The sequence below is a fragment of the Muscardinus avellanarius genome (genome assembly GCF_963383645.1).
Source record: "Muscardinus avellanarius genome assembly, chromosome: 14".
Taxonomy (NCBI): Eukaryota; Metazoa; Chordata; class Mammalia; order Rodentia; family Gliridae; genus Muscardinus; species Muscardinus avellanarius.
The window spans coordinates 36,512,881-36,536,986 of record NC_137800.1 but is presented as its reverse complement, the minus strand read 5'-3'; the positions used below and the strand labels follow the sequence as shown (position 1 = coordinate 36,536,986).

General features: G+C 37.0%; 1 protein-coding gene across 23 annotated transcripts in view; it reads left to right on the top strand.

The window, feature by feature from the left end:
* SORBS2 (sorbin and SH3 domain containing 2) overlaps positions 1-21,442 on the top strand; it is a gene marked incomplete at both ends in the record, with an annotated part of 96,201 nt that extends 74,759 nt beyond the window's left edge. For 22 of the 23 annotated variants that reach the window (XM_080710627.1, XM_080710620.1, XM_080710616.1 and 19 more), the window contains 3 exons: positions 15,717-15,766; positions 19,920-20,026; positions 21,381-21,442. In XM_080710627.1, the coding sequence (XP_080566753.1) occupies positions 15,717-15,766; positions 19,920-20,026; positions 21,381-21,442 (219 nt within the window). The remainder of the gene's footprint in view (positions 1-15,716; positions 15,767-19,919; positions 20,027-21,380) is intronic. The other variant, XM_080710621.1, reaches the window with a different exon arrangement.
* Positions 21,443-24,106: the final 2,664 nt, after the last annotated feature.

Below are 24,106 nucleotides of genomic sequence, written 5' to 3'. Positions count from 1 at the left end.
GAATCATTTCCAGAATATGAAATATTATGTACTTCTAAACCGTGAGATCCCCGTAAGCTAAACGTTTACATCTCCTCTTTTAATTGCTATTTGCAAATAGAGACATGAATTCATTAATGATTTTTAATCATCCTTTGACACAGTCAAATCATGTTTCTTGCCATATTACCTAATTTAAGGAACCCTCAAATGTAAGTTAGTATTATTTCTGATAGCTCTGCTTTTAGCACAGTAGGATCCAATTACAATGCTTTTGGAAGACAAGATAATTGTATGGTGTATTTTGGTAATATAGATATAAGTAGAGACTTCATTTGACTGTCAGTACAATAAAATGCATTGTAAAGCTGTGCACTTTCAACCTGCTAACATGTGTACTGGGGATGTGGAAATGGCTCTGTCATAGTAACAGGAGATAGCACTAGCAATCGTGTCAGCAATGATGACAGTGCAATTTAAAGTTCTTCCTTTCTCACCTGAATAATATTTCTGCCCATGAGAGAAAATGAAAGTGAAAAGTAATGACCTTAAATCATTACCAACTTCATAGGCTTTCAAAATATAATTATCCAAACTTTTGTGTTATATAACAAAGAACATAAAACAGAACTCTAGCCAATAAGAGAATGTCTGAGAATATCAAATAAGACTTACATAATTTATATCTCATTAAAAATTCAACAACTACAGGGCTTAATTGGAGTAGCTATCTACACAGTCACAAACCACATGCACAGTCTCATTTTATATTCAGTGCTAAACAACCATGAGTCCTGGATCTTGTATTAATGCTCATATGAGTTTTGTGATACTTTATGCCATTTATGCCATCCCATGCTGAATGACATCATATTTCCTTAAAAAATAAAAGCTGAATAGATTAATAAACTCAACTGATGCTCTATTCCATATTATAAGACACAGAAGTCCAAAGTTAGATGGAGAATGTACTGTGCACTTATATGTACTAAGTTGTCCCCAGGTCCAAAGGTGCTGACCATGTATATGAAGTATTGCCTTAATGGATCAGCTAAGAAGTTTCTTGAGACTTGTTTTTCAAACCAAAGCCATCTACCTTTCCTAAAGTAAAAGTCATCTTTAAGTCTGTCTCAAGCCCTTTATGTGCATAGCATGTAAAGCATTGTTTCTTACCCAGCAAAAATTGAGCAATCAATTAAAAGTTGGTAGGCAGAATTTCTAGAACTATTTTTCATGAGTTTGCATGAAAAATTTAAATTTACTGCTTCTTTAAAATAGGCTAAGTACATTAATAATATTAAGACATATGGAAGTATATTTTTACTTTGGGAGATTAAGCTTCATAAATTATACTTTCACAGGTTTACATAAAATGTGGAGCTTTTGAGATACAATGGGAGTCTTAACACAAGTTCAGTCTCATTAGCATGTTATGCTCCCTTCCTGTGTAAACATTTACTTTGGAATTTTTTTTAACTTTGAAGTAATAGTTCTATATAAGTTCTATTTCATTCCAATCATGGGTTTTTGATCTTGAAAAATATTTTTTTAGAATTTATTCTATTCACTTAGAAATATTTTAATGTATAATGGTATAAAATACTTTATGATATGTTTTATAATCACCTTGCAAACATGAGTGGGAAAACTGAAAGTTCACAAGGCTGGCCACTGCTACGATAGGGAAGAACAGTAAATAAATACAAGGAATAAAAAGCCTTCACTGCTGGTTTTCACCCTACATTAACATTTCTTCAGAATCATTTAGACTACTGAATCAATATCTGGAAACCTGTAATATCTTTTAAACAGTTTAGAAAAGAACACATAGTCCACAGGAGGTAGAGAATTAAGTTAAATCTTAAGGTTTATCTATCTGTCCTCAAAATCTCTGACAGTTTTTTCTTCAGATTTGAAAACTCATGTAGAGAGTCATTGTTCAAATAGCTTTCTGAATTAGGATAAATATTTAATATATATGTTTCCAAAAAGATTATTCAAATCTATACATTTTCCAAATCCTTTCAAATCTATGTCTGTGGTTCAATATAAAATAATTTTTTATATTCACTGCCACACCTTTCCTCTATTTCTCTGTCTCTATGCTTGGACATATCATTATTTTTCTTTGCTTATTTCTGTTTTAACTTCATCATCCTTGCTCATTTCTAAGTTTGCTTCCAGTGAACCAGCCCCTCCTCCCACACACCAAGCTTCACCAGGCTCAGACGAAGGAGCCCTCCAGGGAATCCCCCAGGAGTGGCCACCCCTGAAAGAATGGTGTCCACCAGCAAGCTCTTTGGCCCCAACACCATTTTCTTTCCTGGACAACTTCTTGGAGGAATTAGAGAAGCTTAGTGCATTGACCTTGCCAGCTGACCAAGCCGAACCAAATATCCCAGCGGAGATCATCCTTGAAATTCAGGAGGAGGCCCCTGTTCTCCTCCCGACACTTCCAGAATCTGTGGCTTCTGACTCACCTCACTCTCTGTCACCTTTACCCCACCCGAGTGTGACCTCAGCCGCGACCCAGCCTTCCTATGCAATGCCCCTGCAAGATCCCGTCAAGAACACTCAGAGCAAGTTGGCAGAATTGAAAAAAATGACAAGGGGCTTTTCAGACTCCAAAAGAGTTCTTGAAGCCCTAGGTGATAAATTTGTGGCCTCTACATGCATCAGTGTGGGTTCCCTGCCTGTACCCCTCCCTGTCATTGGAGAGGAAGATGAAGGAATCTTTGAGGGAGTTATATCAGGCGCCCGAGGATGGCTGCCAGAATCCCAAAAAGAAGATGTTTTGTGGTATGCCCACGATGGTACAGAGGTGACACCAAAGTTGCACATTGAAGAGGAGGAAGAAGAGGAGAGGCCTGCCTATTTAAAATATCCAGTAGGCTCCCCCACAGATCCTAGGATCTCTAAGGAAGACAGCAGTGCAGTGAAACCCAGTAACAAGGTACTTTATGTTTGCCTAATTACTGAAGAACTAACCGACCTTACTCCAAGTAGCTAAGAGAGTTAATCATATTAATAAACATCTATTTTGACACTGCTTTAGCAGGTTGTCTTACAGGAGCACAAGCACTGTGTAAGTCAGGGGTAAGGAACATATGAAATCACAGCAGCTTTTAACAGACTCATGCAAACATATGATATAATCTCCCCATTATCAAAGTACTTCTTTATGACTCTAAATTCATTTTTCAAAAGTCTCTTTAATTTAGATAGCGTTTCTAATTTTCCAATGTTAATAATGATAGCTGATGTGTGGGTTTTTATTGAGTGTCAGGCACTATTCTAAGAACTCTTACACCTTCAATTTTTGAAACCTGGTGAGGCAGGAAATATTATTATGCCTGCTTCATAGATGAGCATGTTAATGAATGGGCAGACCAGTCCAAATCCAAAATGAGAAAAAAATACACCACATCTTTAATGTGATAGCACTTTGCAAAAAAAAAAAAAAGTTTAAAAAGTGAAGAAAAAGGAAACAAACAAAAATAGAAACATAGTACTCCCATCCCCTCTTGACTTTTCTGATGAGGTCATTTTCCCCAAGTTGGTAACTAAGAGGATTTAGTCCTCGCTGGTTGTGGTGGCAGACACCTGTAATCTCAATACTTGGGAGGCGGAGACAGGAGGATTGAAATTTCAAGGCCAGCCTTAGTTACTTAGCAAGATTTTCAGAAACTTAAATTGCCAGTATCAATAAGAAAAAGGTGGGGGAGGACCTGCATCCTTTCCTTACCAACAGAGTACCTTGGACCATGCTTTTAATCAACAAAGGGAGAAATTCACCCTAAAACTTTAATGTATAAATTTCTCTCTTTAAAAATATTGATCACAGCGGGGTGTGGAGGTGCACGCTTGTAATCCCCGCACTTGGGAGGCGGAGACAGGAGGATCACGCAGGTTCAAAGCCAGCCGTGCTGACTTAAGAGACCCTGTTTCCAAATAAAAAGTATAACGTAGGTCTGGGAGTGTAGTCCAGAGGTAGAATGGCTTCCAGGAACCCCAGTACCACACACACAAAAAAAGAATGAAATATTGATCTCAGCGAGGCATGGTGGTGCATGCTTGTAATCCTAGTACTTGGGAGGCTGAAACAGGAGGATCTCAGTTCGAAGCCAGCCTCAGCTACTAAGCCCTCCACAGCTTAGTGATACCCTGTCTCAAAATAAAGAATGAAAAATAGGGCTGGGGGTGTAGCTCAGAGGTAGAATGCCCTGGGTTCCATCCCCAGTGCCACACACACACACAAAAAAAAAATCTCTCAAATATTTATCCTGCTAATTACAATTATCCTGCAAGTACAATTACTTGTAAATGCTGAAATTATGAAATGAAAGAAAGGTCTCTGTCATACTCTAATGCAAGTCTTTTTCCTCCATGATTTCTTTGTTACCAAATAACCTAGCCATGCCTGCATCTGCATTAAACACACTACACTGAGTAAAAGAAATAATTCACTACAGCAAGTCAAACATGTTTCTAAGTGAATTATTTCAGTAACAAAATTTGCCTTCAGCAGAATCTGTTTTAAGATGTGTTTAGGTAAGTGGCTTGATTCCCAGGAAATGCTCTCTACCCAATGCAGACAGTCAGTCCCTCAGGCATGGCAGACACCCCACCCAAGCAAGCTGGGTGGCCACTTCCCACCATATTCTTAAATATCTTAACTTCCCTAGCTGTGTAATATACTGATACTGAATAGTCTGTGACCTACTTTACAATCAAGTTACAAAGAAGCATTGCAGGGCTTTAAGTAGTACATTTAGAAGATACCCTCCTATAAAGATGAAATTGTAGACCACAGATGTTCTTAATCTCCAGCCACTCACATTCAAAAAATTAAACTGCCCATACCCATTAGGACTTCTGAATTCAAAATTCAAAAGAAAAAGTCAGTGCTTTCAAAGCAAGAGTTTGCCATAAATGTCACTTTCCAAAATACTTGGTAATTTTAAAACGATTTAAGTTTGGAGGACAGTCTCTAAAGACCATGTAGCCTCATTCTAGACATAAGCATAATCACATAATCTTTCTTCAGTATTTAAGCCACCATTGTTTTCTTCGGGACACCGAATGACTACACCTTTTCCTGGCCGTCTGTTTTCCTCCCCTCCGTTCCGTTCTCCCTCAGCCTCTGACCTGATTTCTACACATTTTCAGCCTACCCAACCCTGCTCACTTCCTCTCCTCCCTAAATGTTCTTATCAACAGGAGATAAGTTCACCACAAGTAAAGGTACCTGCATCTTGAGTGTGGTTTATTGCATGTCTTTAAATGAACTTAACTAAAGGTATGCATGGAGATTTGTGCCATCTAACAAGGTATAAAAGGGCATGCAAACATCGATTGCTAACTTTTAACACCCAAAATGTGGCCTTTGTCCAAAAACTTAAAAGATTTATCTGCATAACAGCTATACCCAGATTGAGGAGAAAAAAAAAAAAACAAAGATTATATAATAATAAAAAACAGCCATTGGATTCTTCAAAAGTTGAGAGCTGGCTTGAGAACCATCCCGTTCAAAAGTGCAAGCTTTGTGCTGTCGTCCTCTGTCTCTCCTTAGTAGAGTCAGCTTCCATTGTTTCCAACTCATCAACAGGAACAGCAGAGGCTAAAGGCAGGATGGTCTTTGACAGTGATTGTCTTGATCCTTGTCTTCCACAAAGGTGAAGAAAATAAGGACGCAGGAAGAAGGTAGCAGTTGGCAAAGCATCCACCTCTGATATTTGCATACTGGCAGCATGGCTGACATTTAACTGCCCTTGCAGATACCAATGAATTTTTTTTCAGCAAAAGTAAAGAGCTTTAAAAAGTTAAGGCCTTGGAAAGAGCTAATTACAATTGCAACATGGTATCAGTTCATCACACAAAAAAAGTTTTGCATCTATGCTAAGAATGACTCTGAAGCCTTTTCTTATAGACACAAAGTAATATACATAAAATAATAACTCATTCTTATATGTAATCTTTAAATGTGAAATGAAAACTTCTGCAGACAAGTAAAAAGTGAAGCCTCTGTTAGAGCAAAGTTTCTATATTAGAAAGCACAAAAGAAAGAAAGAAAGAAAGAAAGAAAGAAAGAAAGAAAGAAAGAAAGGAAGGAAGGAAGGAAGGAAGAAAGAAAGAAAGAAAGAAAGAAAGAAAGAAAGAAAGAAAGAGCACTTGAACAGGGTTGAACAGGGACATGTATACAATCTTCCACAGCCCTATCACCAAATTCATCTGCAAAACAGTCTATGATTGTGAATACACCTTGGGTGTGAAAGGAAATTTGGAAAACATGGCATACTTTAAAGAATATGTGTTCTTTGCATTTTTATCTTAGCTGGAGGGAAATAAGTAGGAAATTTTTATGTACTATAATGCCGTTTATATAGGCCTCAGGCTAAGAAATTGCCCTCCTGTCTTTCTGTGATTTTTATATGTAAGGCCAGTATATTCCTTCTTTACCTTTAGTACTTGTTCTTCAGACTTTGTGCTTAATTAATAAATGAGAAAGTACCTTGGAATCTGAGTTCTTCAATGCAGAGAGATAAAAGACACGTCATTGTAGCATCAAGGACAAAACTAGAATTCAGAAAGGTTTTTTTTTCCTGCAAGAGCCAGTGTTGTCCTAGGCATTCTTTAGCTTTCAAATGTTTGTAGAATGATATGGCAGAGTGAAGGCACTCATAATCTTTCTACTTTAAAAGAACACTGTAACAACTATATAAAAAAAATAATTCCAGAAAAACAAACTGGCTTTTTTCTCTATTTTATCATACTTGGGAGCAAATGTTGATTTTTAACCACTTACAGACTTTTCTTAAGCCTTATAAACCTATTTTTTTACTCAATTAAAAAGGCTGGCTAACAATATTTGTCTTTGTAAATATAAATACAAATGGATTCAACTGCAAATTTTATGCTCATTACAAAGAAATAAATTAAGCTAGCAGTGAGCATAGAAAGTGAAAGCTTAATAATGTTTTAATAGACATTGTATAGTATGAATAAGGTCATCACAGTAACATTTTATAAACCCCTTCCAGTCATTGTTTAAGCCACATTAATTCAATGTATTTTATTCTTTGAAACTATTTTCTAAGACCATGAGAAATCTGTCATGTGCAGTCCAAACTTCCATAAAAGTAAAATTCACTACCATCTTATAAATTACAGACTACTGAAAGGTAAAAAAAATATGAGTTTCATATATAAATCTGAATTCAGTGTTTCCTCTAGTCTTCCCAATATCTATTTTTAAAATAATGACTTCTCTTGATAAAAATTATAACTGTCAGCTCATCTCCAAACTGAGCTTCTAATTCTATCCAAGAACATATTTTATAAAAGAGACTTGTCTTAATGAGGCTAGATAACAACTTTTCTTATGTTTATTCCAAGAAGCTTAGCTACAAAGCAACCACATCACCCTACAGCAATCCATTCAGAGGGTGACCCATCTGAGCACAGTTGCCAACATGAAGATAGGCCCTGATTCTTCCTAATATGTTCAAATGATCTCTTTAGCTGTTATTATCCACATCAAATTCTTCTCTATAAGCCTTGATGTTTATTGCACCTATTAGTCAAGATTAGAGAAGCTTCACTCCCTGAAAACTCAAAATATAATTATAGCTTAAATAAGGTAAATATATATTTATTGCACAAATCTACGGTGTCTCAGACTGGCATGGTGGCTCCACAGACATCACAGCACCCAGAAAATCCCAATAAATTGTCTATGTCCCATCTTTTAGAACTTATCACATGCACACATCTGTGTACAAGGAAACTGTGAAATAAAATCTTCACTCAGAATAGCCAGGGACTTACCTACCATCCTGGATCCCATTACTGAAGACAAAGAAGAGAATGGACACTGGAGAATATCACGCATTCTCTGCCATGACCTAAGCAAATATGTCAAGCACATTTCATCCCCGGAGACTAGGAAATGGAGGTCCATTGTTAATCATTATGAAATTTCTTCTAAGCAAGAGCTGATGAAACCACATTTTTATTTAAATTCTTTTAGTCCTACTAAAGTTCTCTTAAGCCAAACCAAACCCCTGATCTTGTCTCCTCCTGGAAGGGAAATAAAATACACTTACATACAAGGTTAGCTTATTCACTGTCCTTTAAAGATCTTATCTTGAACAAATACTTAAATGATCACATTTTATTTAAGTCAATATTCAGTGTTCAATTGAATTCATCCCCCACCAAAAAAGTTTTTATTTTCTAAATACATATTTTTTTAGAAAAATGTTGCCTCTAACAAATGTTTGACACTTATACATAAAACTTGATGGAGGTTAAGCCCAATTTTTTACTATATCATTTTGTCAATAACCATAAAAAGAAAGTCAAATGTGAGGATGTTTTGAATCCAATTGTTAAATATTCTGCTAAAGAGATAACCACAGAGGTATGTGTTCATAGCTATGTACCTTGCATTGAGACACCTTCTCTATGCCCACTTCCCTCTCTAAGTCTTTCTCTACTATGCCTGAGTCTTGTATCAAAGCAGCAACTGCTCCTGGAGTAGGAACTGTATGTATCCACCAGAGGAGCTGTCTGGGCTCTCTTAACCTCCCCTGCTCTGCTATTATTACTCTGGAGTTTGGCATGCTGTGTGTGCATGGAGAAAAAGAAAAAAAAAAAAAAGGAAAGTTCCTCCTGAAGGTTTTATAAAGAAGACCAAAGAACTAACTAACTTCTTATGGCTTTTCCAGGCTGATTTAAAAAGAGAGAGATTTGTCCTGGGTAAGCCTCCTCGTAGCCCAGTGCTGTCTAAGAGATGCTGCGGCTCTCCGGTCAGCAGTTCCCACAGGGTAGGGTCAGACCGCACCCACTCACTGGCAGTCATCCTGGCTGTCTGCCCTCCCTCTCCGTGGCTGGCTCTTCCTTAGTTGTCTTTTCTGTGATCTGGCTTTAAACTAGAGCTGGAGATGGCATTGAGATGAAGTGGCGAGCTGATGTTGAGCTGTGAAATCAGACCAACACAAAAATCCTATCCTAAGCCTATGCGCAGTGTGCTTCCTAAGCATGTACGCCTCGTTTCCCAAGTCCAAAAGAGAATGATCAAGTCCCCCACTATACAAAGAAGGGTATGGGGTGTATGGTGTTCTCCATCTGTCTCATGTTCCTGGGCTAAACCACTGCTTTCTAATCACCAGTTTTAGTGCAGAGAACAGAATTGTTACCAACGATGTATTGAACTCCCATGCTTCCTGAACTGTTGGCTTCTGTTTCACTCCATTTGTTAAGATTTGTTTTAATCCACCATCCTTGTTTCAAAATATTTTGTCTGTGTTGGTGATGTAGCGGGGAGCATAGCTGCCTTTTGAAATGTTCTGTCGCTCTGTGACACATGTATGTTCACTCGGTGGCCCTTTTCTTTCCAGTGCTATTCTCTGGATCTGTTTGTTCCCAAGTTCTTGACAGCTTTGATTGGACTTAAAGGTCCAATTACTTTTCCTCTTACTACTTATTCCTATAACATCCACAACACTTTGGAATAAATAGATCCTAAATGGAGCTGTCAGTCTGGAGGAATGCAGTCAAGAACGGTAGCAATTCTCGCCTGTGCACAAGCTGGGATTCCTTTCACCATTTCTGTTTTAAAAGGCCCTGAGTTAGCTGTAATTGTCCACAGCTCTGCCTTTCAAACTCTCAAGGACTTGGTGTTTAAGTCTTCCTTTTCCATTTTGTACATGTAGATAACTGTTCTGTATTTATGCCATTTTGTGCTTTTTGCTTTGCATGAAAAGACCTTGTTTTGTTGCTGAAGCAGAGACTTGTGTTGCCATAGAGAAAGAGGAATGCCAATTTGTATGGATTCTTAGTCTCCATTGAATGGCTTTTCAGAGCCAACAGAAAGAGAAAGCTGTTTCCAAAATTAAGAGAGCTCGTCCATAAATTCCATGGGTTACTGAGATCGTATGCTTTTGGGGTCACCGTAAGTTTTTACTTTGACAGAATTTTACATTACGTGTTCATATGGTAGGTTACACACGTTTTTGTGGTCCACAAATATTTTATTTTCTTTCAATTTACACAAAGTTATGTTTTACTCTCATAATTTAAGAAAGAAAAATAAACCTATAAATATAACCATGATATGTTATTAGGAGAATGCCACCTAATTCTACCTGACAGTTACTACAACCAACATTTCCTGGGAGAAAAAAAAAAATGATTGACTTAAGAATTTTAGAACTACTTATCATGCTTTTGAATATTTTCACATTAATATTTAAAGTAACAGTCTATCCTTATTAAGACTTATCTAATACAAGATATAGCTAATCCCTCCAGGGCTATCTTTGCAAACACTTACATAGATGATGGCTTTCAGAAGGACTCTATCTCACTATCTAAGATAGGAAAGTATATATTCTACTTATTTCAAAGATTCTAGAATATTTCAGACCAGCTTCCTAATTTACAGTGGCTTATGATTTACCTTGGATTTGAAAATTAGCATGTGTTTAAAACCTGTCTTTTTATATCCATTTTTGCAATATTAAAAAATAGCTACACAGAGGGGAAAAAGTATTGTTACATTACCAAGGAAAAAGTTAAGTATTTAAGGTACCATGGGATTTGATAAATGCTTCACTGGATTTTCTAAGATTTATTTTACAATTGAGACTCGCCAAAGAAATATAATTATGATACAATTCCTGCTCAAAATTTCCAGCCCAGTGATTTTAATGTGTTAATTTGAAAACCATCTTCATAAGTTCACTGTTCATGTGAACCTCTCAAATTGTCCCCAAAATATATTGTTCTATATTTATCTCAGCACTGCAAAGGAGTTATGAGTAATAGAAATGCCTGCGCCAGTGGCTAAAATAGAAATGAACACAGACCAAAAATACTGGTGGTCAACAAGTGATTCCTTCTCTTTCTCAAGAATTTTTAAAATGTGGGAGAGGAATAACATATTTAGGAAGACAGATGATTATCTATTGCACTTCATTTTGTGCTCTTTAAAATATCCTTTAAAAATTAATCCAGGCTGAAGGAATTGGGTGAGAGAGAATCAAAGGCAGAAACAACTTTAAGCTTGTTGCTGGCCATGTTTACCACCAGGTGGCAATAGAGTGCAGCTATGGCCCCAATCAGTTCTTAAAGCCTGTGCATGGTTTCAACACCAGAGGGAAAGACAAAAGATCTGAAATCATTTGCCTGAATACCAAACAAAACATAAAAGCACATCTCAGAGATGAAATAAAAATGGTGACTTTAGCCAACCTAGGCCATCTATTCCGTTGTCGTAATATTTTATTAAAAAGAGAGTGCTAGCTAAAAATTCTATTTCTTTCATCTACTCATTGTATTAAAAAGTATCCAATATTTTAGGCTTTGATTTACTCATCTGAAAAGTGAAGTATATTTGTTAGCACTATTGTTTTTGCATGACTAGGGCAAGTGAGAATCGACCAATAAATGTCAACTGGTCACAGCTCTCTGACATCCGACTGTGGAAGGTTGATGAAAGGCACCTTTCCATAGCAGAGGAACAGTACTTAAGAAATGTGAATTTCTTCATAGGTTCCCTGAGGAGAACAAAACTAATCTGCATCTAGATCTATGCAACTCATTGATGTTAGATATAAGGAAGCTGAGAGGTGTCCCCCAAGGTCATATAGCAGCCAGTGCCCCAAATAGACACAAACTACTTAACCCCCCAATAGTCAAATGCATTAAAATTAATTAATTCAAGAACTGTAATGAGTCACATTTCCTCAAAAAGGGCTCCTAGCTGTCCATTAACATGAGAGTAATTCCTATTAAAGGTAAGTTTTTAAAGGTTTTTAAATTCACTATCATAAGAAAGACACAACTTATCTACTAATAAAAGCTGTAGTTAATTCTGGCCTGAGTATATGAACAGTAAAGAAAATTATTCAGGGGGGAAAGGAGGGGCAAGTTTACAAGGATTTGGAGGAAGAGAAAAGACTTATTGAGAAAGGCAGTTAAAAGCAAGGACATTCCGCCAGGCGTGGTGGTGCAGGCTTGTAATCCCAGCATTCGGGAGGCTGAGACCGGAGGATCGCAGTTCACGGACAGCCTCAGCTACTTAGTGAGGCCCTTTGCAACTCAGTGAGACCATGTTTCAAATTTAAGAATAAAAATAGGGCTGGGGGTGTAGCTCAGAGGGAGAATGCCCCTGGGTTCCATCCCTAGTAACTCAAAAAAAAAAAAAAAAAGAAAGAAAGAAAAGAAAAAAGCAAGGCCATTCCTGGCTGACACGTTCAGGGACACAACCCCTTGACAAGCAGAAGCCTGTAGAATTAAGAGAGCCAACCACGCTGGGCGTGGTGGCGCATGCTTGTAATCCCCGCGCTTGGGAGGCAGAGACAGGAGGATCACGCAGGTTCGAAGCCAGCCGCGCGCGCTGGCTTAGGAGACCCTGTTTCCAAATTAAAAAGTATAAAAAATAGGTCTGGGAGTGTAGCCCGGAAGTAGAAGGGCTTCCAGGAACCCCAGTACCACCAAAAAAAAAAAAAAAAGAGAGAGAGAGAGCCAACCACTTAAACAAATGGCCCAATTTTTCAAATTTTCAAAGAGATGACCCACTTGAATGGCTTAGAAAGTAGGCCGAATTAGAGAAATTGAATCAGAAAAATGATAGTGATGGGAATATACAGACATTTAAAGTAGACTTTTTACTTTAATAAACAAGTGGATTTTTAAAGTGGTATTTTCATTTTTATATAAGGGAACAATGAAATTACACCAACCATTTTACCAAGCACAGAATATCATGATATAAAATTATAACTTTTACTCAATTTTAAAATATTGGAATGATTTAAATATGTGGATAGAGGCATGCCATTTTTAGAGCATAATGAAAAATATTTTACAAAACTTTTTCTCTCAAGAAAAATAAAAAATGGCATTTTCTTATCTAGACTTTGTTATGCACTGTACGTGGTGCCATGATAATTTTGTGAGAACAGTACTATCTTGGTTGTTTCTTGAAATACAGCATATTAGGCTTTTTTAAGTTTTTTTTTTAAATATACACAGTATTTTTAGTGATTATCATGTACAATTTCAAAATCATGGGGCTTTAGTTCATACTCTTTGGCAAGAAATTTTATTCCTAGGAATGTATTCTAAGAGAAAGTTTAAAAGAAGAAAATAGCTCTTTGAATAAGAATGTTTATAGTATTATCATTTATGATAGTGAAAAAAGGTTAGACTGTTCTTCAAAAACTAAAAGAGAGAAATGGTTTAAAAACTGTCATATAGAGACACATACATGAAGTGAACTTATTCTGCAGTCATTTAAAAATGAAAAAGAGGTCAGGTGTGGTGGTGCACACTTTTAATCCCAGCATTCAGGAGGCGGAGACTGGAGGATCGAGGTTCGAGGACAGCCTCAGCTACTTAGCGAAGCTCTTCGCAACTCAGTGAGACCCTGTTTCAAAAAATAAAAAGACTAAAAAAAAAAAAAAATAGGGCTGGTGGTGTAGCTCAAAGGTACAATGCCCCTGGGTTCCATCCCCAGTACTGAAAAAAATAATAATAATAAAATAAAATAAAAATGGAAGCCGGGCATGGCGGCGCATGCTTGTAATCCCTGCGCTTGGGAGGCAGAGACAGGAGGATCGCGCAGGTTCGAAGCCAGCCGCGCACGCTGGTTTAGGAGACCCTGTTTCCAAATAAAAATGTAAAAAAAAAAAATAGGTCTGGGAGTGTAGCCCAGAAGTAGAAGGACTTCCAGGAACCCCAGTACCACAAAATTAATAATAATAATAATAATAATAATAATAATAATAATAATTTTTTAAAAAATGGAAGCCGGGCATGGTGGCGCACGCTTATAATCCCCGCGCTTGGGAGGCTGAGATAGGAGGATCACACAGGTTTGAAGCCAGCCGTGGGCGCTGGCTTAGGAGACCCTGTTTCCAAGTGAAAATGTAAAAATAGGTCTGGGAGTGTAGCTTGGAGGTAGAAGGACTTCCAGGAACCCCAGTACCATCCAAAAAAAAAAAAAAAATGGAAAAGAAAACTGTAAAAAGAAGACTTGGAAATGATTACAAAACACTATTAGTGGCAATTAATATATACAACTCTTACTTCTGCATGAGTATATATATATATATATATATATATATATATATATATATATATATATGGTTTTATTGAATCATAAGAGAACTTGAAGAAATTATCCAGGTTATGAACGACTTAGTTGCACACTTTTACATAATTCAATTGATTTAATAATATATTGAAGTAAATTATATAAAAATGCTAGAAAATTATTTAGTCTTAGTCATTCTTAATATATTTTATAACTTAACAATAGGTGCACTGTTAGTAATTTTATAGTGGTTTATACGAGTAAACTGTTTCATGATCTTAAGTCACTTTTGTGTCCAGTAATCCTTAACCACACTTTAGTTTTAAATTTATGTATTCTCTGCACAGACTGTTGAGTGAAACCTCTAAGAATACTGTAAGCAATTGCTTTCAAAAGTACTTAATCTGTGCTAGACAGCATAGATGGAAGAGGGTGTATAAAGTATTTAGGAAGGGGGCACATCATAGACTAAAGCTGAAGGGAATCTCAGAGGCCCCCACCCAAGCTTGTACCATTGCTGTTGGACACGCGATTTCCAGGAAAGCTTCCCAGCCTATCAATAGTCCACTCACAGCTATGGGAACCCAAGAAGTAGTCATAATGTCTCAGGACATAGATCTAATCATTACTTCAGTAGTCATCAAAGAGTCGTTTCCAATGCAAGGAGTCATTGCCATGCAAACTCTGGTTTTATTTCACCCTGTAGCTTGACATTTAGAAGATAATACTTTTGAAATGTCATGAATGAGTTATGTGCATTTTTCTCCCTAAAAGTTAACACTTAAGTAGTCAATATAAATTACACCAAGTTTATATATTCAATATATGTATTAACTTTAGTTCATTGAAGTATTTATGTGGCTATATGGGGTGCTAAGGCTTGTCATTTCCAATATTATAAGTATCTATTACAGATACTGGTCTTGATGCTTAGTTTAAAAAGAAAAGAAACTCTTTTGAGAGTTCAGTGCACTGGGGATTTCTACCAATATTTCTCTTCTAAGGTAAAATGTTACATGTTACCTGGATATTGTTTGTTGCATTCTATTTTAAGTTCTCTGCTTCTTTAAAAAAAAAATGCATGTGTCTTCTCTAAGCTGAGAACAGAGAACTCAAGTGTAGCATGGGATGTCTGCCTACTGCTATTTTCATCTGTACTGTATGTAAAAATGTCTGTGAAGGAAAAGTTTACAGAGTCAATGTGGATATTTTGCTGTTCAATTAAATGTGGCTTACTTCCTGCTTGTTTGAGAAAGCACTGGAGAATAAGGTTGAATGAAGGTGTCCTTCCTTTCTATCCCAGTGGTTTGATGTCCATGTTCTGCCATATTCCTGACCTTTGAAAAATCAATGGGACTAAACCCTGACTTTTCCTGAAAGCTTGAAGAGATTAGATTGTAGATACATTCAAAATATTTGAACCTTGGTTATTTTAATTTAATTTAAAACTTCCTTCAAATGATTTTAATTATTAATCCTGAAGAAACCCTTTATTTGGTGGTTTTTCTCTTCCTCTTGGTTTTTTACAACAGGAAATATTAAATGTCAAGAAAAGTACCATGCCATTATCCAAATTATCTTTTAATCAGTACCAGTTTAAACATTGATTACATTGAAAATCATTTCATTTCAGCCACAGCGTCCTGTGTTCACTCATGAAAACATTCAAGGTGGGGGGGAACCGTAAGTATTCTTCTTATCTTCTAAATTCAAGACTAACCTTGACCCACAAAATAGATGACTGGCATACCAGACCAGAGGATGGTACAAGTACGAGTCAAAGAGGTCAAAGTAACTAACATGAGGTCTCCTTACTCAGGGGGCTCTCCATTTTTATGAGATAGATTTAAAACTATATTTAAAAGAAAGATTTTAATTTGTTCACTGGGGAAAGTGTCCGATGCTACAGTGATTCCTAAGATTTATAAATCTTTCTCTCTCTCTGTTCTGTTAGCTGTGTAACTAGTAACCATAGCTGTAAAGACATGTGAAAAATGGCCTAACCTTTTTTTTTTATCAATTCAGATACTTTGAAGGTAAATCTAAAATCTGTTTTAATAATATCATCCCAAATTTACATGCTTAGAAGTGTCTTTCAAAAATGGCAGTCTTAAAACACTCACAGGCCATCATGGTATCACTTCCACGGTACCAGGAATATGTCTTTTCAAACTTTCCGATTCCCTCTCCTTTTTTGACGTATAAGTCAAATCGACCTGAGGGATGATACATTTCCTTTAAGATTCTCTTTTGTGCATCTTTTTTGTGCCATTTGACCCATGAAAAAGATTATCCACTTCTTATCGACGTCTGCCTGTTCTGTGTCAGAAGCAGGGCTCTGGGAGAAGCAGTTCTGGGCCACAGCCTTGCTCTGCAGACCTGAGCACACAGAGTGAACTCCAGCCTTCCGCCCAGCCCTGCCCACCTGCTGCAGAAGGGGCTGACAGGTCACCTCCTGGTGGGCAGGTCCTGGTATGTGGCCTGTGGTCTGAGCACCATGGAGTCCCTCCTCTGTCCTATTTGATCGGAAATGTAGCTCCATGCTCTTCAGAACCCATCTGACACTGAGATTGGCTCTCACGGAGCACAATAAGAAAGGTGCTCTTGTTGAGGGAAACTTCGTATCACAAACTAAAAGGTTAGAAGTTTTTGTTTTTTTTAATCTCCCTTAATCGGAATGCTTTAAATAGACTTGTTATTCTGAAGTTTCTGTTTGTTCTCTTGCTGATGCAAACAATGATATGATACCATCACAAAAATAAATAAGTAAATACATTCCAGGGCTGTTCAGGTTTACAGCACTACCAACGTGTTCTACTAAACAGCTTTTAAGGAGTTGAGGAATGAATGGCAAATTGTGTTCTGTTGCACTGTTTTATGTCCTACTTAACTGTAGTCATTCAGCTGTTAAGAAACCACAGAACCCACACATGGGAGGAGGGACATTTTCCAAGTCTTGCTTTAGGCATTAGAAAACATTTTTATTAAATTATTATCTGATTACAGTCTTAATTAAAGGACCTATATGGAGTGTTGCTTCACCTCCTACATTTAAAGAATAGTTTTTGAAGCCAAAGTAGGATCCTAATGTTACACCCCCACCATTCAGTCTTGGTGCAGTATGTTTGAGGAAAAGGTACAAGTTATAGCTTCTAGTTCTGCTCGGATTTCTTTCTGAGGCATCCTGACCCCACCACCATTATTCATCTCACCAATGCATCCTTCAAAACAGTATTTTTTTTATCATAATTCAACTTCATTTTCTGTCATGTAGTATAGATTTTGAAAGCCAACAGAGGTAGGAGGATTTCCTGAAAGTTGTTTATGTTTCCATAAAATTCATTTTTTTTTTATTGTGGTCCAATTAAACCAGTATGGTAAGTAAATTTTTGACAAGCATGTTGGCTTTCATCGTACAAAAATGAGGGAGGAGGTCACGCCAAGTTTGGTGTGTTAGCTCTGGGGACCTTGAGATTCTTCAAGCAGCTGGGGTTTGTGGCCTTAAATAGGCCTGTCTCTGAAAGTGGTTGGGAATGTGCCTGTGTAGAGGCTACAGCCTGAGAAGCTCAATCAGAGAATCTGTTTTCCCAAACTGAGAAATGCAGAGTATATCCATAGAAATAACAGCCCATCTCCGTCTAATGAGAACCTGGAAAGAGGGCCATGTTCAAATAAGTGCCCCGACCATGATTAAAAAAAAGAAAAGATGTCATTCCTTCATCTGACCAGCCTCCAAAAACTAAATCAACAAAACAACACAGCTGCTAAAGCTGACCCCGTGCAAACATCCACATCGGATAATGTTTATGTTCAACACTTGCCAGTCTTTCTCACGACTACTCTGGGATTCCCGCTACTTTTCTCTACCCTTAGCCACAATCTGAATCCTCCTCCAAAAAAGACTGTTCTCAGAAGAGTATAAATGGATTAATCAGTTTACTAGGACAAATCATTAATAGTGGAAGAAACTCTAATGTTGGAATTTCAGACTTTGTTACCAGGCCAGAGAAGATGATGATTTTTGTTTTGTTTTGTTTTGTTTGTTTTTGTGGTACTGGGGGTGGAAGCCAGGGGCATTCTACCTCCAAGCTACACTCTCAGCCCTATTTTTTATTCTTTATTTTGAAAAAAGGTCTCACTGAGTTGCAAAGGGCCTCACTAAGTAGCTGAGGCTGTCCACGAACCCCAATCCTCTGTCTCAGCCTCCCAAGTGCTGGGATCACAAGAGTGTACCACCACGTCCAGCTAAGAAGGTGTTTTTTATGAGAGGGTGTTAGGCCATATCTTACCGACTTTTTTCTAGAAAACACTGAAACCAACTTCATCAAGATCCACCCATCTGAAAAAGTTCACAAGCAGATTGAGAAGTGAATCAGTGTTTCTTCCATATGATATTTGGGTTCAAGCAATAAAATAGCTTTATTCTACCAAAATTTGATTTGCCAACTCAATAAAGTAACTAGAAATAAATCTCATTTCTGAACAGATTCATTAGGACCAACTTTTAAAGGCGGCTTAAAAAAATCCAGAGTGCCCTAGAATGCTATTCTTCTTTTCTTATGTTAGCAGAATTATATAACTACAAAGAGCAACAAGAACAAGTTCACCATTTTAACACCCACCCCACCCCCGTAGTATGGGTATTTAGTAATATTTAGTAATGTTATAAAGAAGTTTTATATTAACTTCAAATCAAATTCTTCCTGACCTTCCAGCTGCTATGTCTGTCTTTGCCTTCCAAGGCACCAGCCCATGTTGACAGCCATTAAAATACATGGCATTTTATTCATAAATTCAGTGTCTGAATTTGTTACTGATCAATGTCATCATAATCTATCTCTCAAAGGATTCAGGCAGGCAAAGAAAATGACAGCATGCTCTTAGTAATTCTTCTTCCTATAAAGTTTCAAGGGGGAGCTTAGAAATCAAACACAGTTTCTCCAGGACAATTTTAAAGGGGAACTTCTGTCCATATCTGCTGTTTGAGATTGTCTCAAAACTAAGCATAAACTATAAGTATATCCACTCAATTTCATAAGTGAATTATATTCGATTTTTAAATTCTAAGTCATCGGCAAACACTTACTCAAATTATAAAATTATTTTGCTTTAAAGAATACCTTTTGATGGAAAAATAACCTTCCTTTTAATAGGAATTCTTCTATTTGCAAGTCTCAGTTGTTTGCTTATGATTATGGCCAGCTGAAGCTGTGATTCTTGTGGGCTTTTTTGTTTTGTTTTTGTTCTTGTTTTTGTTTTAGTGGTACTGGGGTTGGAACCCAGAGGCTTTCTACCTCCGGGACATACTCCCAGACCTATTTTCTATTTTATTTGGAAACAAGGTCTCACTAAGTTGCTGAGAGCCTCACTAAGTAGCTGAGGCTGGCTTCGAACCTCTGCGATCCTCCTGTCTCAGCCTCCCTAGAGCAGGGTTTACAAGCGTGCGCCACCACGCCCAGCTGATTCTTGATTTTATATAGATGAATAATACAAAAATCATTTATTTTATATTCTGTAGTTTTATTTGGTATCTGGATGATACACATTAAATGACTGGACAATTGAAATCCAGGTCTAATTTCCAAATGTCAAAATGTTTTAATCCAGTTCATGAATGCTATAAGCTTCCATGACTATTCTTCGTTGTGAGTTATGAAATGTTACTAGTCTAATTCCCATGAAAATCTATACATTCCTATTTACTCTACCTGCTTACCATAGACTTACCCTACTTATTATTAATGAGAATAGAAATCTTAAAGGTAAAATGAATGCTGTACCATCTTCTAATTCACAAACATATAAAAAACCTTTAAACACGTTTGTCCTGTTTAAGGTTTCAGGCTCTGTATAACTATACTCCTAGGAATGAAGATGAGCTGGAGCTCAGAGAAAGTGATGTCATAGATGTGATGGAGAAGTGTGATGATGGCTGGTTTGTGGGTACGTGACATTTCAGACACATTCGGCTATATTTTAATTGGCTTGCGTTTGCTCATTTGCATGGCTCACTGTGATGGACAAGCTTTCTTTGAATTCATGGTACCTCTGATCCTTCATGCATTCACGCATGCAGCACCATCCCAAGGCCACTGCATCTCTAACACTGCCGAGTGGTTACTGCATCAGGTGTATGTAGTTTTCTGCTAATTTTACTCCAAGATAATGAAAGAACTGGGGCCACATTTTAAGCAACAATCCAAGAATTGTATTTATAATAATTCCCATGTAGGAGAAAAGTAAAATGGCATACCTACACAGGGAAAAAGGAAACAGTAGCCAAACCAAGGCAATAATTGCAGACTGTAAGAAGTGAAACTTCACAGACCCTATTTGCTCTGTGCTAGAAACCCTAAATGAAAATGTAATGCACAACTTTTAGTGCATAATTCCAGGAATTATGCTATTTGAAATCCGAGATGATCGTAATAATGACCATTTGTGCTTTTTGCTTAACTCACTGTATTAAAAATCACAGCCAATATTTGAACCACTCCCCCCACTAAACACACACACAAATAGTAGCTGATCTTTGTTTAGTGTTTTTATAAATTGTTCACATTTTCTCTATTTTATTAGGGATTCTAGCACTGCTTTTTTTTTTTTCCAGCACTGGTATTAGAACCCAGAGGCATTCTACCTCAGAGCTACACTCCCAGCCCTATTTTTTATTCTTTATTTTGAAACAAGGTTTTACTAAATTGCGGAGGCCCTCACTTTAATAGCTGAGGCTGTCCAGGAACTGCAATCCTCTTGTCTCTGCCTCCAAGTACTGGGATTACAAATGTATGTCACCATAACCGGTGGCAGTACTTTTTAAAAATGAGTGAATTGACATTGAGCATGAGATAATAAAACTGTTTTGATATTGGCAATGTCCCAGACAAGGCCTGACCTTATCTGAGGTTGTTTTAAGCAACCTCTCGACCCAGAACCAGCCTTTGCTGCTGCGCTTTTCCAGTCACCCCACACCGACTCCTTCTCACTCTTGCTGGCAGCCATGGTGACAAGAGTTCCATCACCTGCCTCCTCTACAGAACTGTCTCTCCCTTAGATGGAGAGGCTAAGCTTCTCTCTAGAGCTTGATGTGCCAGAAACACAGCACTGATGCTTATGAGGCAATGACTACTTCAGGCAGGACAAATTAAAACTGCTTATACTTTCTTCTTATTGTCTTAAAGTGAGTTTTCTTCTCAGTCTTTGGGACTTTCTCAGAAATGGAAAGGGTCCAAGTCTATATGTCTGAGCTGATATTTCATTGTGGTTGCACCTTTTCATTTATTGCTTCTATTTCCAGGAACCTCAAGAAGAACCAAGTTCTTTGGTACTTTTCCCGGAAACTATGTCAAGAGGCTGTGAATCACTTTCCCTCCTTATTTATGATGCATTTCAGCAACACATCTGCATACACTTGCCTGAAACATCCCCCCGGGCCTCTCGTTGTCATGCCTTATGGTTTCCAACTTGCCATCACCATCTCCACCTGCTGCCACCAAACCACCAGCAGAGTAGCTACCGCTGTGAGCCTGGGGAAGACATGCAGCCTTGCATCCACATGAAAGTGCATATCTCTGCTTTCTGCCCTCAACTTTGAAAAGCCATTGTATGGGATCAGAAAAAAAGCCATGGCACTTAAAAAGGGTCACATATGTAAAGTTAAAATAGAAAGTGTCTCCAGTAGGCTCTCTGGTCTCATGGTTATATTTCAAAACCTCTGGAAGATGGTCTCCCCTCAAGCAACCAGAAGATTGTTTATGCTGAGGTGCTGTGGTTTGCATCTTCACGTTGTTAGCTTGGTGGTCTACTTTTCTTTCACAAGTTTGCCTAGTGTCCTGGTTTACACTATATGACAACTATACTTCCGCTATTGTTTGCCTGCACTTATATGTTGTTACATGCACAGTGATTACAAAATCTAAAGCGAGAGTAGGAAAGTTCATTCAGATGGGTGTGATTCTGTTGATTGAATGTAAGTTTTCAAATAGGAGTTTTTTCCTGCAATTTTATTTGTACTTTTTAGAAGTGCAAACAGTGAGTGAATAAGAGCCTTTGGTGATTATCATGAGAATACAAGATTAGCTAGGCTACAAAAAAAGATATTGTGTTGTAAAGGTGCATTGCTATTTTATATTAAAATGTAATAATCAGCATCATGAACAATGAGCTCTTAGTGTTTTATTTATCTGATACGATTTAAATAAAAGCAGTGTTAGTGAGAGGTGCAAAGAGCTATTCTGATGTAGACACTTGAAATTATCTGTAAGCAATATCGGTAGGTAAGATTTCACTGTGTGTACACATATACATTTGAGATTGTATCAACCTATAATCCATATGATATGTTGTACATTTTATGGAAATGTAGAAGAATCTCACATATTATTTTATAGAAATAGAGTACTTCAGAAGCATCACAAGTATTTAGGCTGGTTTTAGCAAGGATTATGATCGCTACAATTATTTTTACTATAATAATTATTTTTCTTCTATGGAACCCAGAATCCTGGCTACATTTGAGTACAGGAATATGTTGAGCCTGATTTTCCTGGTGTGTGTAAAGTACTTCCTAGGAATAAATTAGGCACTTTTAGAGACAATGTTAAATCATTCAGGTTTCATTTTCTGCCCTAAAGCAGAAATTTGCAAAAATTATGTTGGCCCTGAAAGATTTAATAAGGTTAACAGTGCCTAAATCACACATAACCTGAGAACTAGCTTTGTATTTCTTATGACTTTTCATAAGAACTCTTCACCTTTGGATCTTGAGCACCTTATAGATAAAACTTTTTATGGCATATTTCTTCCGTGGACAGTGGTTGATCTTTTCACAATATGTAGACTCTAGAATTTTGTACATATATTTGTTCTTTTTGTACAGACTATTTAGTTGTTGAGAAAACAGGGGAATTTCCTAATTTGGTCTTCATCCTGCACTTGAACTGTGCTAAAACACTTTCTGCAGATTACCCTTTATGTACCTCACAGATCACAAACATCCCTTGATAAATTGATTCTGGTAAGATAGCATTTATGCAAAACTTTATGAATTTAAAAGATCTTAGCAGCCAAACTGAGATGTACATACATACTGATGAGAAAGGAATTTCATTAGGAAGAAGGTAAAGGAGCATCTTTGAATCGTCCACTTTGATTACCCTCAACTTTGCAACAGCTTTGTATTTTAAAGGCTTTGGGTTTGAAATTTCAGTCAGCTGCATGCATCTTTGATGAAATGAATAATTCTCGTTGATGCCATTTATGAAACGACTTCAATATCTCTTGCCTGTCATATTTAAGAAAAAGTACTGTTTCTACATTCTGTATCTGATTTTAAAAGAAAAAATATTCATACCTGGATTTCAGGTTATTGAGTCCTTACAAACAGAGGTTATTGTGTTTTTCTTGAGTAGACATCTAATAAATTTTGCTTGGAAGCATACCTCAGTTTTTCTTTTTTGACATTTTATTCTCACATAAATTGTGTATTTTATTCTATTTTGTTAGGGAACACATGAGAAAATACATTTGCTCTATTTTCTCTTGATACACAAATGGAGAAAATATGTTTTAGCGTCAGCTCAGAGAAGACATATTTTTAAATGTACCACTTAAGCTCATTTGCTAAAAAAAAAAAAAATCTTGGGCTAAAAGTTGCTCTTCAGTAAAATAATAGACCTTAAAATATTTCTGCTTCAAAACTTGCTATTTTTTCAAATGAAAGGTTAATGACAGGAAGTTATAAGCACTCTCCCAATTCAACTACCTTAAAATTTTTAAATCCTTACCCCGAACAATTTTAGCCCCAATGGCATGGTGGTCTCTGTTAATATCCACAAGCTTTCAAATGAATTTCAAATTATATGCTGTGATGAGGTCATTACTTTTAGACACACAAATACTAAATATCTAGCCTCACTACTTGGATTCTTTCTAATATATCTTAGTTCCTGTTTTGCTCTATCTGTTTAAACCTAGGTCCATATCTGTCTCTCAAATATTCAGAATCATGGACATTTCTCTATT